Raw genomic sequence first — 12,663 nt, 5'->3', positions numbered from 1 at the left:
CACTACCCTCCTCCTTCATGAAAGACATGGAACCCACTGCATCCCTGGGGCCAGCTTGCCTTTCTCCCTGCAGTATACCCACTGCCTTCTCATCTCCGTCATCCCTTCCCTCTCCTATGCCACTGGTCTGCAGAAATCCCCCCCCCCTCACTGAGCCAGGGCACAGTGTGGGCAGAGGCAGGTGGGGTGCAGGTCCAGCCTGCAGTGGACCTCAGAGAGATGGGGTGCAGGGTGCATAGAGCAGGGGTTCAGCAGTGGGAAGGGCAGTGGCGGCGAGAGTCTGTAGCAGCAGACTACACGCTGGGGTTTGCTTGGGAACATGGTAAGGAGAGGATGGCACAGGTAAGAGGGGTGGGCATGACACTCTCCAGGCACAGCTGTGTGCCTTTTACCAGGTGGCTCGGGCAGAACCTGGTGGGAATGGCTAGGACAGGGCTCTTTACCCTTCCATGGGCTATAGTCCCATTCCTCTGGGGTGTGGTCTCATGGCAACAACAGGTGAATCTGTGACCAGGTGTGCTTGAATGCTTTTAGCTTGATTTTTTTTCACTTTGGTTTTTGGATATGTATATGTATATATACATATACACATATACACATATACACATGTATGTATGTATGTATGTATGTATGTATGTATTCTCCTGCGATGTCTCTTACCTGCAATGTCACATAGTTCGGCATCTGAGGCATTTGCTAGGGCCTCCTCCAGTTCCGGCTCCAGCGTCACGCTCTCCAGCACGGGATCCATTGGCTTCTGCTTGGGAACCCAGATCTTTCCTGCGGACACACAGGGTGCCCATCAGGATGTGTGGCTACAGTGGGGCCTGAGATCCCTTTCACCAAAGGTTCCGACATGAGAGAAAAACTTATAAACATTCTTCCATAAAATAGATAAAGCGCACGCAGATTATTATGGGATAGAAGGGAGCAGAGAGCATTCTAGTAAAGTGCCATGCTTAAATGTGGGGGAGGGAGGAATGGGGCAACTATGAGAGTGGCCACTGTGTGTCCACAAGTAGAGACTGTTGGAAGTCCAGAAGTTATTACAAAAGGCCAGAGCCATAGCTCCATGGTGGAGTGCCCACTGCTTTTGCAGTGGACCCACGTTCATTCTCAGCACACACATCCCGCAAGTCAAAACCACCTGGAACTCCAGTCCAGGGACCCGACGCCCTCCTCCAGCTTCAGTGGACACCCAGATTCACACTCACATTCTTACTTACAACACATAATTCAAAATCAAAGAAATCTTAAAGAAAAAGAAAGCATGGGGATCACCAAGAGGGGAAATGTCCTAGAGGAATTCTGTGTGAAAAATCAAGCTTGAAAACCACCATGAACACCTTAATTTCATTTCTGAGAAACTGCACATGGTTTCCCTGTGTCCCTTCTAGCTTGTGCACTGGGAGCCCGGTCCCCAAATTCATATGTTAAAGATATGTGGAGGTGGGGCTTTGGGTGAGGTCATTAGGATTAGTTGAAGTCATGAGGTTGGGCTCCTGGAATGGCACTAGTGACTGCATAAGGAAGAGAGAAACATGAGCTTCCTTGCCTGCTGTCTCACTGAGTGAGCCCCTCCACTACTCCACATTAGCATGTGGCAAGGAACACCGCTCTGCACCTCCGCTCTGATGTCGGCTTTTGAACATCTGAGCTTCTAGAATGTTTTTTCTTTATAAATTAACTAGTCTGTGGTATTTGGTTTATGATTGTGTGTGTGCGTGCGCCTGCACAGGAGCCCATGCACATGCGGGCACTGTTTGGGGGAAGGACAATCAGAGGGAGTCAGAGAAATGACTGCTTATGATCACAGAAGTAAGGAGACTAGTCCCCAAGACCAGGATCAAGACAAGAATACAGCTTTATCACGGCCGTTCAACCTTGCATCAGAAGTTCTAAAGAGTGAATGGGCACGGATGAGAGGTACAGAAGATGTTTCTGTCTACAGACAACATGCTCTTATATGGGGGAAAGTCTAAACTTCCATATTCCAAAAGGGGGAAAACCATGATCAAACAAACAAACAAAACCCCAATCCCCCCACCTCCAAAAAACTGTCAGAACTAATAAATGCAGTAACAGTTGGCACAGAGGCTAAAAGCAGTGGCGTTTCTATATACCAGCGATAGAAATATGCAGATGCAATCAGGAAAGCAGTTCACAATAATAACCAAAGATAAAACACTTGGGAATAAGGTTTACATACATGTACGCCAAAACTACAATATTGTTAAAAAATGTAAAGAAAACAGAAAGAGTAACTGAAAAAAATTCTGACTTGATGGAGTGGAAAACCTGGTAATATTAAAGAGGCAGGGCCACAAGAAGCAACCTGTAGATTCAACAGGATCCCCATCCAAATCCCAGAAGTCTTCTTCACAGGCGCAGAAGAGCAAAGGCACACAAATAACCAAAATGATCCCCCAAAAGAGCAAAATGAAGATCCTCGTGCTCACGGATTTCGAAGCATAACTACTAAGCTGGTGACATGCTGGCATATAAGGGACGGCGCAGCAAACAACAGAGCTGCGAGTCCCGAAATGAAGTCAAACACAGATGCCAAATTATCAACAGCACTGCACGTCTCTCCAGCGAGGGCTGGGCCACTAGACTGTCACATGCAGAAGAACGGAGTCTGGCAGGCGCCCGCCTCGCACTATATGCAAAAATGAAACCCAAATGGGCCAGCAACCTCTCAGAACTAAAACTGAGACATTTTAAAGAAGAGCACAGCTAGACTCAGGGATGGAATCTTTCCATAACCACAGGCAAGAAAGGGATCATCTTGGACTTGGTCCAAAATGGAAAGTCTCAAAGGATATGATCGAGAAAGGGCAAAGCCGAGTTTTGGAGTGAGAAAAAGGTCCATGGATCATATATCTGATAAATGTCTGGTGTCAAAAAATAGAGAAATGTGCTGGTGAGGTAACTGGGCTGGTAAGGGCCCTGGTCCCCAAGCCTGACTCTGTGAAACTCGCACAGTAGAAGGAAAGAAGCCACTGCAGTCCTCTGGCTTAGGCATTCGAGTGCGCGCGCGCGCACACACACACACACACACACACACACACACACACACACACACACACAGAGGTGCAGGCATGCATATGATCACACAAGTAAATAAATGGAATAAAATTTAAGGATACAGAAATAATTTTTACAACTCATCAACAAAAAGCCAAATGGCCCAACTTAAAAATAGGTAAGTTATTCAAGTAGACATCACACCAGCCTAAGTTAGCCTAAGTTAGTTATGGGGGATTAAATTCTCAGCAAAGCCTGGGCCGAGTGGCATGAGATGCCAGTTGGAGGGACTCTGGCCCTAGGTCCTCTGTGGAGATCTCTACTTATTTAACCCATAAGAATTTCAACTAACAGTAATTACGTTCTTTTTAAAAATATTATTTTAGGGGTTGGGGATTTAGCTCAGTGGTAGAGCGCTTGCCTAGCAAGCGCAAGGCCCTGGGTTCGGTCCTCAGCTCCAGAAAAAAAATATTTTATTTTGGCTGAATGACTTTGTTTTGGCAGAATGGGTGTCTGTGCACCATGTGTACGCCTGGTGCCCCTGAAGGCCAGAAGGGGGCACTGGGTCCTCTGGAACTGGAGTTACAGTTGTGAGTCACCATGTGGGTGCTGGAAATTGAACCAGGGTCCTCTGGTTAACCTCTGAGTCTTCTCTCCAGACTGTTACATCGTGCTTAATGATGCTGATGGACCTTTCAAGTGTGTTGCCATATAGAAACATTCTAGCTCTCCCGCTGCCCCCTCAGGTCTGCTGCTGACTCTCTCACAGCCTCAGTTTCCTTAGCTTTCAAATGGTCAGTGAGACTACGGGAGCCAGAGAGCCCTGTCTATGGCACAAGTAAGTCCTTGGGTGAAAACACTGCTAGGGCTCTCTTTCTTTGTTGGGTCCATTCAGCAAACCTCCTCCCCATCATTACTGGCCCCCTCTCCATAGTCTCCGCCCAGGGCTCTTCCAAGTTTGGTGGTTCTCTTGCCTCCTTGAGACTCTCGGACCTTCCCTTCCGTGTTCAGGAGAGCCTGAAATGGTTGGAAGCCATAGGACCCCAGGGCCTGCCTGTGATGGCTGGAATCCCTCCACAGTGCCTGCCCCTTTGCGCCTTCACATTCTACCATTTATTTGGCAACCACATGGCAACAGGAGCTGTGCTGACAGTATGCTCATGTTCTTGTGGGTGGGGACAGTGGGAAGGACTGAATCGGCCGCACAGTTATTTAAAACAAGTGCTTCGATTCGGTATATATTCACGAGGCACCTTGTATGTGCAAGGCGTTAGTCAGGTGCTGGGGAATGTGACAAGACACAGGGCACTCGTGGATGCTGTGCTGAGGCAGTGTGTCCCAGAAGGGGTGCACATTCTCTACTTTCGCCTCACACTCAAACCATTCTCTGCTCAGCACTACTGAAGGCTAGCCCGTGTGCTAGCTGGGGCCACTAGCTAGCCCATGTCCCTACTCTCAAGGACTAGCTTGAGAGGAAAAGAAGATAAAGGGGAAGATGCAGATAAAGACACACGCAGGTCTCTGAGATAGGAAATATCCAAGAGGGGAGGCAGTGGAGGGTGATAGAGCATCCTATCAAAGGAGGTGGAGGCAATGTTCCTGAAAGAGGTCAGTATGGGCAGAATGGATTAGTCACGGCTAATGCTTCCATGATACTTGCTGTGCACCAGGGTGGGTGTAAGAGCTTTATACGCATCTCTCACCCCCTGGGAGCCTGGGAGGCTGGGATGTTATCTTCTTCACCCTGATTTGCTAGACTAGGAATTGAATGAGTTCGCTGAGCTCTCACACCTAGCAAGTAGCAGGACCTGGGCCCTAGGTTGTTTCCAACCACTGTATCTCCTGCTAGAGAGGCAGACACAGCCCTGGGGGTGTAGAGTTGGGTGTCGCAGAGAGTATAACGTTCTTGTAGTAAAAATGCCTATACGTTTTGAAGATCAGAACTCAGACTTCTGGTCTACCCTATCCATCACCGTTCTGCTCCATGGAATCTGCAGACCACAGGGCAGAGAGTAGGGGGCACAGCATGCAAGCAGATGACCTAAAAGGCAAGGAAGGACCTGAAGGGTGGATTGTCATGGAGAGTTTCTGTGCCCCCAGAAACTTCTAGATGACTTGTTTTGCCAGGAGCAGAGGATCTTGAGAAAAGAGATGAAGGAAGGACATTACCATTGCCAGAAAAAGAGAGACTTTAGACAAAGCAGAATTAGGACAGAGGGATTTGGACTATATACCTTCATCCTCATTTACATAGAATGGTCCTTGTTTAGGCCTTGTGTTCTAATGTTATTGGTAACAGCTTCCTCTCTCCCTCAAAAGTATCTACGTTCCAATAAAAAATAGCCAATGCAACCTAGTTAAAGGGGATGTAGGAGACATGTTGGTTGTCTGAGGGGGTCTTTTTCCTCAGACTATCACAGATGATGATTTGGGAACAAGGATTGTTTCCTGTTCAGACGGGAAGGACACAAGAGAGGCCCAAGTATATTTGGTCCAACACAGAGTGGGACACACAAGTGGCCCTCTGTGATGCCCCAGGAAGGACATGCTCATGAGAGCCATGCTGTTTAGTACCTCGTTTCTCCCCTGTGTAGGGAACCAGGTCTTCTCGGTCCTTAAATTCCTTCGCTTGCTTTTCCAAGTGGTCCAAAAGCTCCTCTCTTTTAAAGGGGCCTGTGGGTGCCTTGGTGGTCTGATCCTTCTGCCTCAGGCCTGCAGGGAGCAGTGCATTCTAAGATGAGGGTAGTGGGTGAGAAAGAGAGAGAGGAGAGAGAGGAGAAAGAGAGAGAGAGAGAGAGAGCAGTCAGCAGCTATAGATATGCAATCCTCCAGAAACACAACACAGACTGGCAGGGCCTCAGAACTGGAGAATCCAGCCAAGTCCTTTCCTTTTCTATGCAAGGAACCTGAAAGCTGGAGAAGGGATGGGACTTGTTCCAGGTCACAGGGCACTTAAGGAATAAAGAGGAGCTGTGGGGCTCAGTCCTCTGGTGCCCCTACCTGTAACATTTCTAAACACATGGGGTTAACCAACAGGGCAGTCAACATAGGTTGACCATAGAGAGATTCTTGGAATTTGGTATTTGAGTGCAAAATTATATTTGCTATAGTGTGGTTAGTAATCAATGAGAGAAGCTGAAGGGAGCTTGGTAGGGTTTTGGATGGAAGATGACTTATAAAGAAGGGAAACCACCAACAAGCCCGAGAAAGGCCCAGCAGCAGTACAAAGTGGGCAAGACACACTCAGTCCACAGTCTCTGTGGCCTATAGGCCTTTTGTGTCTGGTGGGTCTGTGCTTGTGAGAACTAATTGTTAAATATTTTGAATGTTGCCTCTGGAGATGGATTTCTCAAGAATGATAGCATTAACCGGATTGTGGTGTTCTCCTCTTCAAACATGGGCAGCTCACTAGCAAAGCAGATTCCTAGTTAGGGGGGTTTCTGAACCCATCTGAATTGGTTTCGCCTTAAAGTCAGCCCCTAGCATTTCAAGAATCAAAGACAATGAGAGTTTCGAGGATGCTTAGAGACTATGCAACCCCCGCTTCAAGGGAAAACTGAGGCCCCCAGCAGATTGCCCAACGGGATTTGGGGCTAGGTCATGAACAACCCCAGGGTTTTCCCTCAGATGTAGGGGAGAGGCAAACTTCCTTTCTAATCCTCATGCACACTGTGGCCCTGACATTGAGAGAACTAGGAGGGGATGCCTCAGAGGCAGGTGTGCAGTCTCTGCTGAACTCTGAAATTGACTAGACTTGTGTTACTCTTAACTCAAATATGAGTTCCCCTGAAGAGCTTATACCTTGTTACTCACAACACTCTCCAAGTCCTTTCCCAAAGACCCCTTGAGGAGGAGATGAGAGACACACAGGACAGGCATGCCCACAGGGCTGAAACTTGGAAGAAAGCTACGGGCTGTTTATAAAGGACTTTCCTACTGCCTAACACCTGCTGTTGTCTCAATAATAGTAGGGCGTGCCCCACATTAGCTCACAGGGATCTACAAATTGCAAGCTTGCTCCCCAGTGGGGGCTGGGATACATGCGAAGGGACGTAGAGCAGAGGCCAGCAGAGACGTTGGGAACTGGAGTATTTTATGAGAAGACCAGTATGAAGGAAACCAAGCTAGGGCTGGTTTGGGGTCAAGGACAGGGGATCTAAGTGACGCCACAAGAGTCACAGCTCTCCTACAGCAGCAGTTCACAGAGAGCACTCACTGTGATGAGCAGGACAGGTGGCCCTCCCAGGTCACATGACGCTCCCTAAAGCTTGATGTGGGAGTCACTCCTCCTAATATCCCACGGCAGGGCTTCTGACAGCATGGTGGCAAGGGTACACTTCACTGCCTGCCATGTCTGTCTATGGCTGTCCATAGCAGGTGACCCACGCTAACCATTAGTGGGTGACACACCTACTTTGTGACAGGTCTGCCCTTCTCAGTTGAGGCTACGTCAGGCCTGTCCTAGACTAACGGTGTTACAACTGAATGGCGCATTAACCAAGTGCCCCTGACCTCCATGTGCTATGGTCTCTATGGTGACAGAATGTGACGAATGATAAGGGTGGCTGCCTCACACAAAGTTGGAGGATGTTAAAAATAGGTAATGTGAAATATTGCCCTGCACTGATCTATTCAATGTCCCCACATCATAGCTTCCCATTCTTGTTCTGTCATCAGATAAGGTACAATTCAGCAGGAGACCAGTCATCCAAGATGGGTAACAGAAAATAAGTTATCTGGATATGTTTTAGAATCCAAGAAACCCAGACACATGAGTATGGAATGAGTTAATTCATGAAGCTAAGACCTTGATGGTCGGCCCTTCAAGGGGCACAAAGTAATTTTTCTCTCCATAATGAGTTTCATCAATCTTTATGGTTTCTTTGCTTTGCCTTATATTGTTTTTGCCTTATCATCCTCATCCTCATCCTCATCATCATCCTCATCATCATCATCATCATCATTACTATTATTAATTACTATTATTTTCATTACTATTTAAAGCAGGGTCTCATTCTAGAGCCAGGACCTGTGTTCAGTTTGTCATCCTTCAGAGCCCTCAGTGTTGTAATTACAGATGTGTGTCACCCCACTAGGGTACCACAGAGGATGTTAATAGCAGGAAGGGGTTGGGGCTCGGTATTGGGATGAGAGAAATCCGTGAGGTTGGAGAGGAATTTCAAAATTCAGATCTTGCCCCCAGAGGAGCCCGGCTTAGCCAGGGCAGTCTCTCCACCTTGGGATCCTAGTGTGTAAAGCTGGATCACAGAGTCATGGGAACTGATCTAATGCTCTGGTAGTAGTTGTTATGGTTTCTACTCCATTACAGCCCAGCTGTACAGTGACACTGACTCCATCCCCAAACACTGGTCCTGGCTGAGGACCACTACATTAAACCAAGGACATATAACATGAAAGGAAAGATGTTTTTAATGTGCATAAGAATGTTAGCTATATGACACATTAAAACATGTCTTCCCTGACTTAGATGTTTAATGAAAGAAGCGAAGTTTCAAAAGTATTTCCTAATGATTCTTAGCTCGTCGACTTTCCAAAGTGCACTGTGACCATGCCCTGCATTACTAGGGCTCAAGCTTATTTCCTTTCCATTAAAGGTCACATTGACAAAACGTCACAGAACCTTCAGTCAAAATCAAAGAACCTCACATCTTCTAAAGCTCTTGGCTATTTATCACTTTATCTTGTTTTCAAAAACAGCATATGACCTCACGGTGTACATAAATATTAACTCAAAGTAGATCAAAGGCCTAAATGTAAAAGCCGAGAGCTATAAAATCCTTAGAAGGCACTGTAGACATAATGTGGCCATTAATCTTCTGACTCTGAGTTAGTCCATGGTTTCTTAGATATCTCACAAAACAATGAGCAACAGAAGAAAAAAAAATAGACGCACTGGATGAACCTCATCAAAATTAAAAACATTTGTGCTTCAAAGGACACTGGCCAAGAGACAGACCGGGAGAAATGCTTGTAAATCACATATCTGACCAGAGTACGATATCCAGAATGCATGGACTTCTCTTGGGACTCAATAATAAAGGGCCAACAATAAATAAATAAATAAAAACGAACAACCTAAGAATGGCCCAAGAAGCTGAATTGCTTTTTTTTTTTTTTTTTTTTTTTTTTTGGTTCTTTTTTTTGGAGCTGGGGACTGAACCCAGGGCCTTGCGCTTCCTAGGTAAGCGCTCTACCACTGAGCTAAATCCCCAGCCCCCCCCCCCCAATTGCTTTCAAAGAACATACACAATTCATGGCGAGGGGCTGGAGAGATGGCTAGGTCAGTAAAACACTTGCTAACTTGATCCCTAGGAAACACTCGAGTCCTTAAGCACCTGCAATCCCCTGCGGTTGGGAGGCAGGGACAGAATGGTCCCTGGAGCTTGCTGGCCAGTCACCTAGCCTAAGTGGAGAGTGCCAGGTCCAGTGGAGACCCTGCTGCAAAAAGACAAGGCTGATGGACTTATGAGCAGCATTCATTATACTGGGAGGGGGTGTTATTAATAACAAAAATAAAAAGAAAGAGATGGAGTGAGGGGCACTAGGAGGAGTTAGAGGAAGGGAGTGGTAGATCAATGTGATGAACACACTTTGGATGCACGTACGGATCATCCACAAAATACATTGCCGAAACACAAGGAGGAAGATGCCAGACATTGACCTCTGGCGGACACATGCACACGCATGAACGTGTGCACACATGTACTCCCTACACACAAAACAGATAAAAAAAATTTAATTATATGACATTTCTGATAAGCTGGGTGTCCCCCCACATGCCTTCAATCCCAGCTGAAACTGGAAGAACGAGAGCTTGAAGCACTCGAGGCTAGTGACTTCCCCATCCCAAATCAAACCAAAAACCCACTTGAAAAGTGTCCAGGAAGCTCGTGAGGAGATACTCAGCACCACCAGCCACCAGGGAAATGCAGCTCACACTGGACAGGCACAGTCAAAAGCACAGACGATAGCAAGTGTCGGCGAGAATGTGGTGAAACCGGAGCTTGGCTGCTGGTCGAGAATGTGAGATGCTGTGGGCTCCTTGGACAGCAGCTTGGCAGTTTCTGAAAAAAGCTATATAGATAGGATTGCCATCTGACCCAGAAAGCATACTTAGAGTTGGAAAAGAATTCAAACCATGGGCTGACACGGATACACATAAAGATGTGATTAGTAATGGTCCAAAGAACGGACCGAAGCATGTTAGATTCCATTAACTGATGGATGGATAAACAAAATGTCTACTGAACACTGTTGAGCCATGAAAAGGAATAGAGTACCACACCGCGGGTGAACCGGAAAACACGCTAAGTGAAAGAAGCCAGGCACAAAAGCCACTGTGACGTACTGTACTTCGGGGGAGGTGAGCGCCAGTGCTTACCTACAGAGCCAGGGTCTCCTAATATGGTGGGTGGAAACTACAACCAGGTCTGCCTAGAGGGGCCTCAGCAAGACTGAGGCTGAGACAAGTTCACTGCAAGAAATCAGACTTCTTTTTCTCTTATCAGAAACAGAATAGCACGGTGGTCGCCAGATCAATACAATGGTAGCTGTCAGGACACAATGGCGTTTGCAAGCTATGCAGATTATGTAAGATAGATGACTAAGACTAGTCGTTCTGTCCAGCCTCTATAGGCTTCGCTGTGTTCTAGGGACCTCACGCAGCCTGGATGCTTCACTACCCGTGCAAGTGCCTCAGTTTCTCGGGAACTGAAAGGCACACTGTGACCCAGGAGTCACATACTCTAAGCTGAAAAATCATTAATGTATACCTCTCCAGGCAGCAAGCCCAGGCCAACTCTGTGAGTCCCCACAATGTGAAGTCCGAAAATAGTCCAGTCTATAAGACAAAAAGATGCTTAAATGATAGTTCCACAGCTGGCACTAACAGGCCGAACTGTGTCCCCAACCCCCACAAGCCACACACTGAAGCCCCAGCTCCCAACATGGCTGTATTTGGAGATAGGATCTGTGTGGAAGTGACAGAGGTTAAACGAGGTCATGAGGTAGAGCGGGATTAGAGTCCTTCCAAGAAGAGATATCACGGATTGCTGTGTGCCCCTCCTCGGCCACCTGTCACAAGAGGACATAGCGAGAGGCAGCTGATCCCCAGCCAGAAAGAGATCCTACACACGAAATCCACCCTGCCAGACCCCAGACTGGGCCATCCAAGCCTCCAGGACTTAGAAAATATGGTTCCGGTGCACAAGTCCCTCAGTCTGCGGTGCTCCATGACACCAGCCTGGGCTTAGACAGCTCAGAAGGGTAGGCTGAGCAGCAGCAGGAAGTTGCAAAGAGGCTTCTTTCTGAGGTGATGAAAATGTTTTTCGAATTGACTGTCGTGAAGGTCGGACAACTGTGAATAGATTTAAACACTGAACTGACTACTTTAAAAGGGTAAATTGGATGGTGGTGTGAATTACGTCTGAAAGAAAGCTGTTCTCACCTCCCTACCCCCAATAGGAAAATATTATCAAAACAGCCAAAACAGCTAACTCGAGCCGTCCCGGGATGCTGAGAAGTGAAGCTGGTCTTGGGGCTGGTCGCCAGCAGTGGTGCTGGGGCTGACTAAGAACGGAGCCAGCTGGATGGAAAATGCTGTCGTATCCCACAGTGAGATGTGGCGTGGGATAGAAATGGACCACAAAGGGATGAGAGAGAGAGAGAGAAAATACTGTTTTGGCTCCTTCCATGCTTAGGATTCAAGCCTGACTCTTCTCAGACACAGACTAGCTGTGTGGGGAAGAGACCCCATGACCATCTTGATGGCAAGAAGAATGTCACGGCCAGGGATATGTAGAATGTATCTTTCACTACCTTTTAAGAAATGGACTCAACAAACAGCTACTGAGTGACCATTACTAGTGTACCCAGGTATTGTACAAGGAGACAGAGTCATGACCCATCCAAGGGGAGCAAGGACATTGGGAGGTGACGGGGTGGAGCAGACAATGAAGAGAAATGTCAGCCACTCACCTTCCCTCAAGACATCTTGCTCGAGGCCCTGAAGAGGTCATGCCCCTGAACAGTAAGGCCCAATCTGTTATCCAGCTGTATATGACATGTAGTGGTGGACTCTATGATACCTGCACGCAAGGGGAGCCATTTGTCTCCAAGGAAACCCATTCTCCTGCAAGTGCCTAAAGCAAGCCCACTGCAGAAGCGCTTTGGCTTCACTATGGTGGCCAGCCTTTTGTATTAGACGGGAAAGTCTCTGTGGGTTTAAGAATGGATGTCTAGGCACTCTCTGATGACAGCTAATAATGGCGGCTGTGGGAGGGACCCTCGGGGATAGTGCTGACTGTGCCTTTTGAACCATCCAGTGCCCAGCTTCAGCAAACTGATCGCACGCACGCACGCACGCACGCACGCACGCACGCACACGCGCTTTGCTTGGCTGATTAAACCTGCTTATCTTAATGGGAACTCTTTTGGTTTTAAAACATCGACGTGTAAATCTAACCTTTTGGAGCAAATAAAACACATTTGCTCCAACCTCGGGGGTTGGGGATTTAGCTCAGTGGTAGAGCACTTGCCTAGCAAGCACAAGGCCCTGGGTTCGGTCCCCAGCTCTGAAAAAAAAAGAAAAAAAAAAAAAAAAAAAAAGACCTCGGC

The 12,663-nt window shown here is 47.4% G+C and overlaps 1 protein-coding gene across 4 annotated transcripts in view; it reads right to left on the bottom strand.

Annotated features, from left to right (window-relative positions):
- The window catches only part of Tmod1 (tropomodulin 1), a 77,502-nt gene that overhangs the window by 32,425 nt on the left and 32,414 nt on the right, over window positions 1-12,663 (bottom strand). For 2 of the 4 annotated variants that reach the window (NM_013044.2, XM_039109314.2), the window contains 2 exons: window positions 5,602-5,758; window positions 661-780 (listed from right to left, as the gene is read on the bottom strand). In NM_013044.2, coding sequence (NP_037176.2) covers window positions 661-780; window positions 5,602-5,758 — 277 coding nt within the window. The remainder of the gene's footprint in view (window positions 1-660; window positions 781-5,601; window positions 5,759-12,663) is intronic. The other 2 variants (XM_063287195.1, XM_039109315.2) reach the window with 1 other exon arrangement.

The sequence above is a fragment of the Rattus norvegicus genome, chromosome 5 (genome assembly GCF_036323735.1).
Source record: "Rattus norvegicus strain BN/NHsdMcwi chromosome 5, GRCr8, whole genome shotgun sequence".
Classification (NCBI taxonomy): Eukaryota; Metazoa; Chordata; class Mammalia; order Rodentia; family Muridae; genus Rattus; species Rattus norvegicus.
Note: the sequence above shows the minus strand (reverse complement) of the source record. Positions and strands in the feature narration are given on the sequence as shown.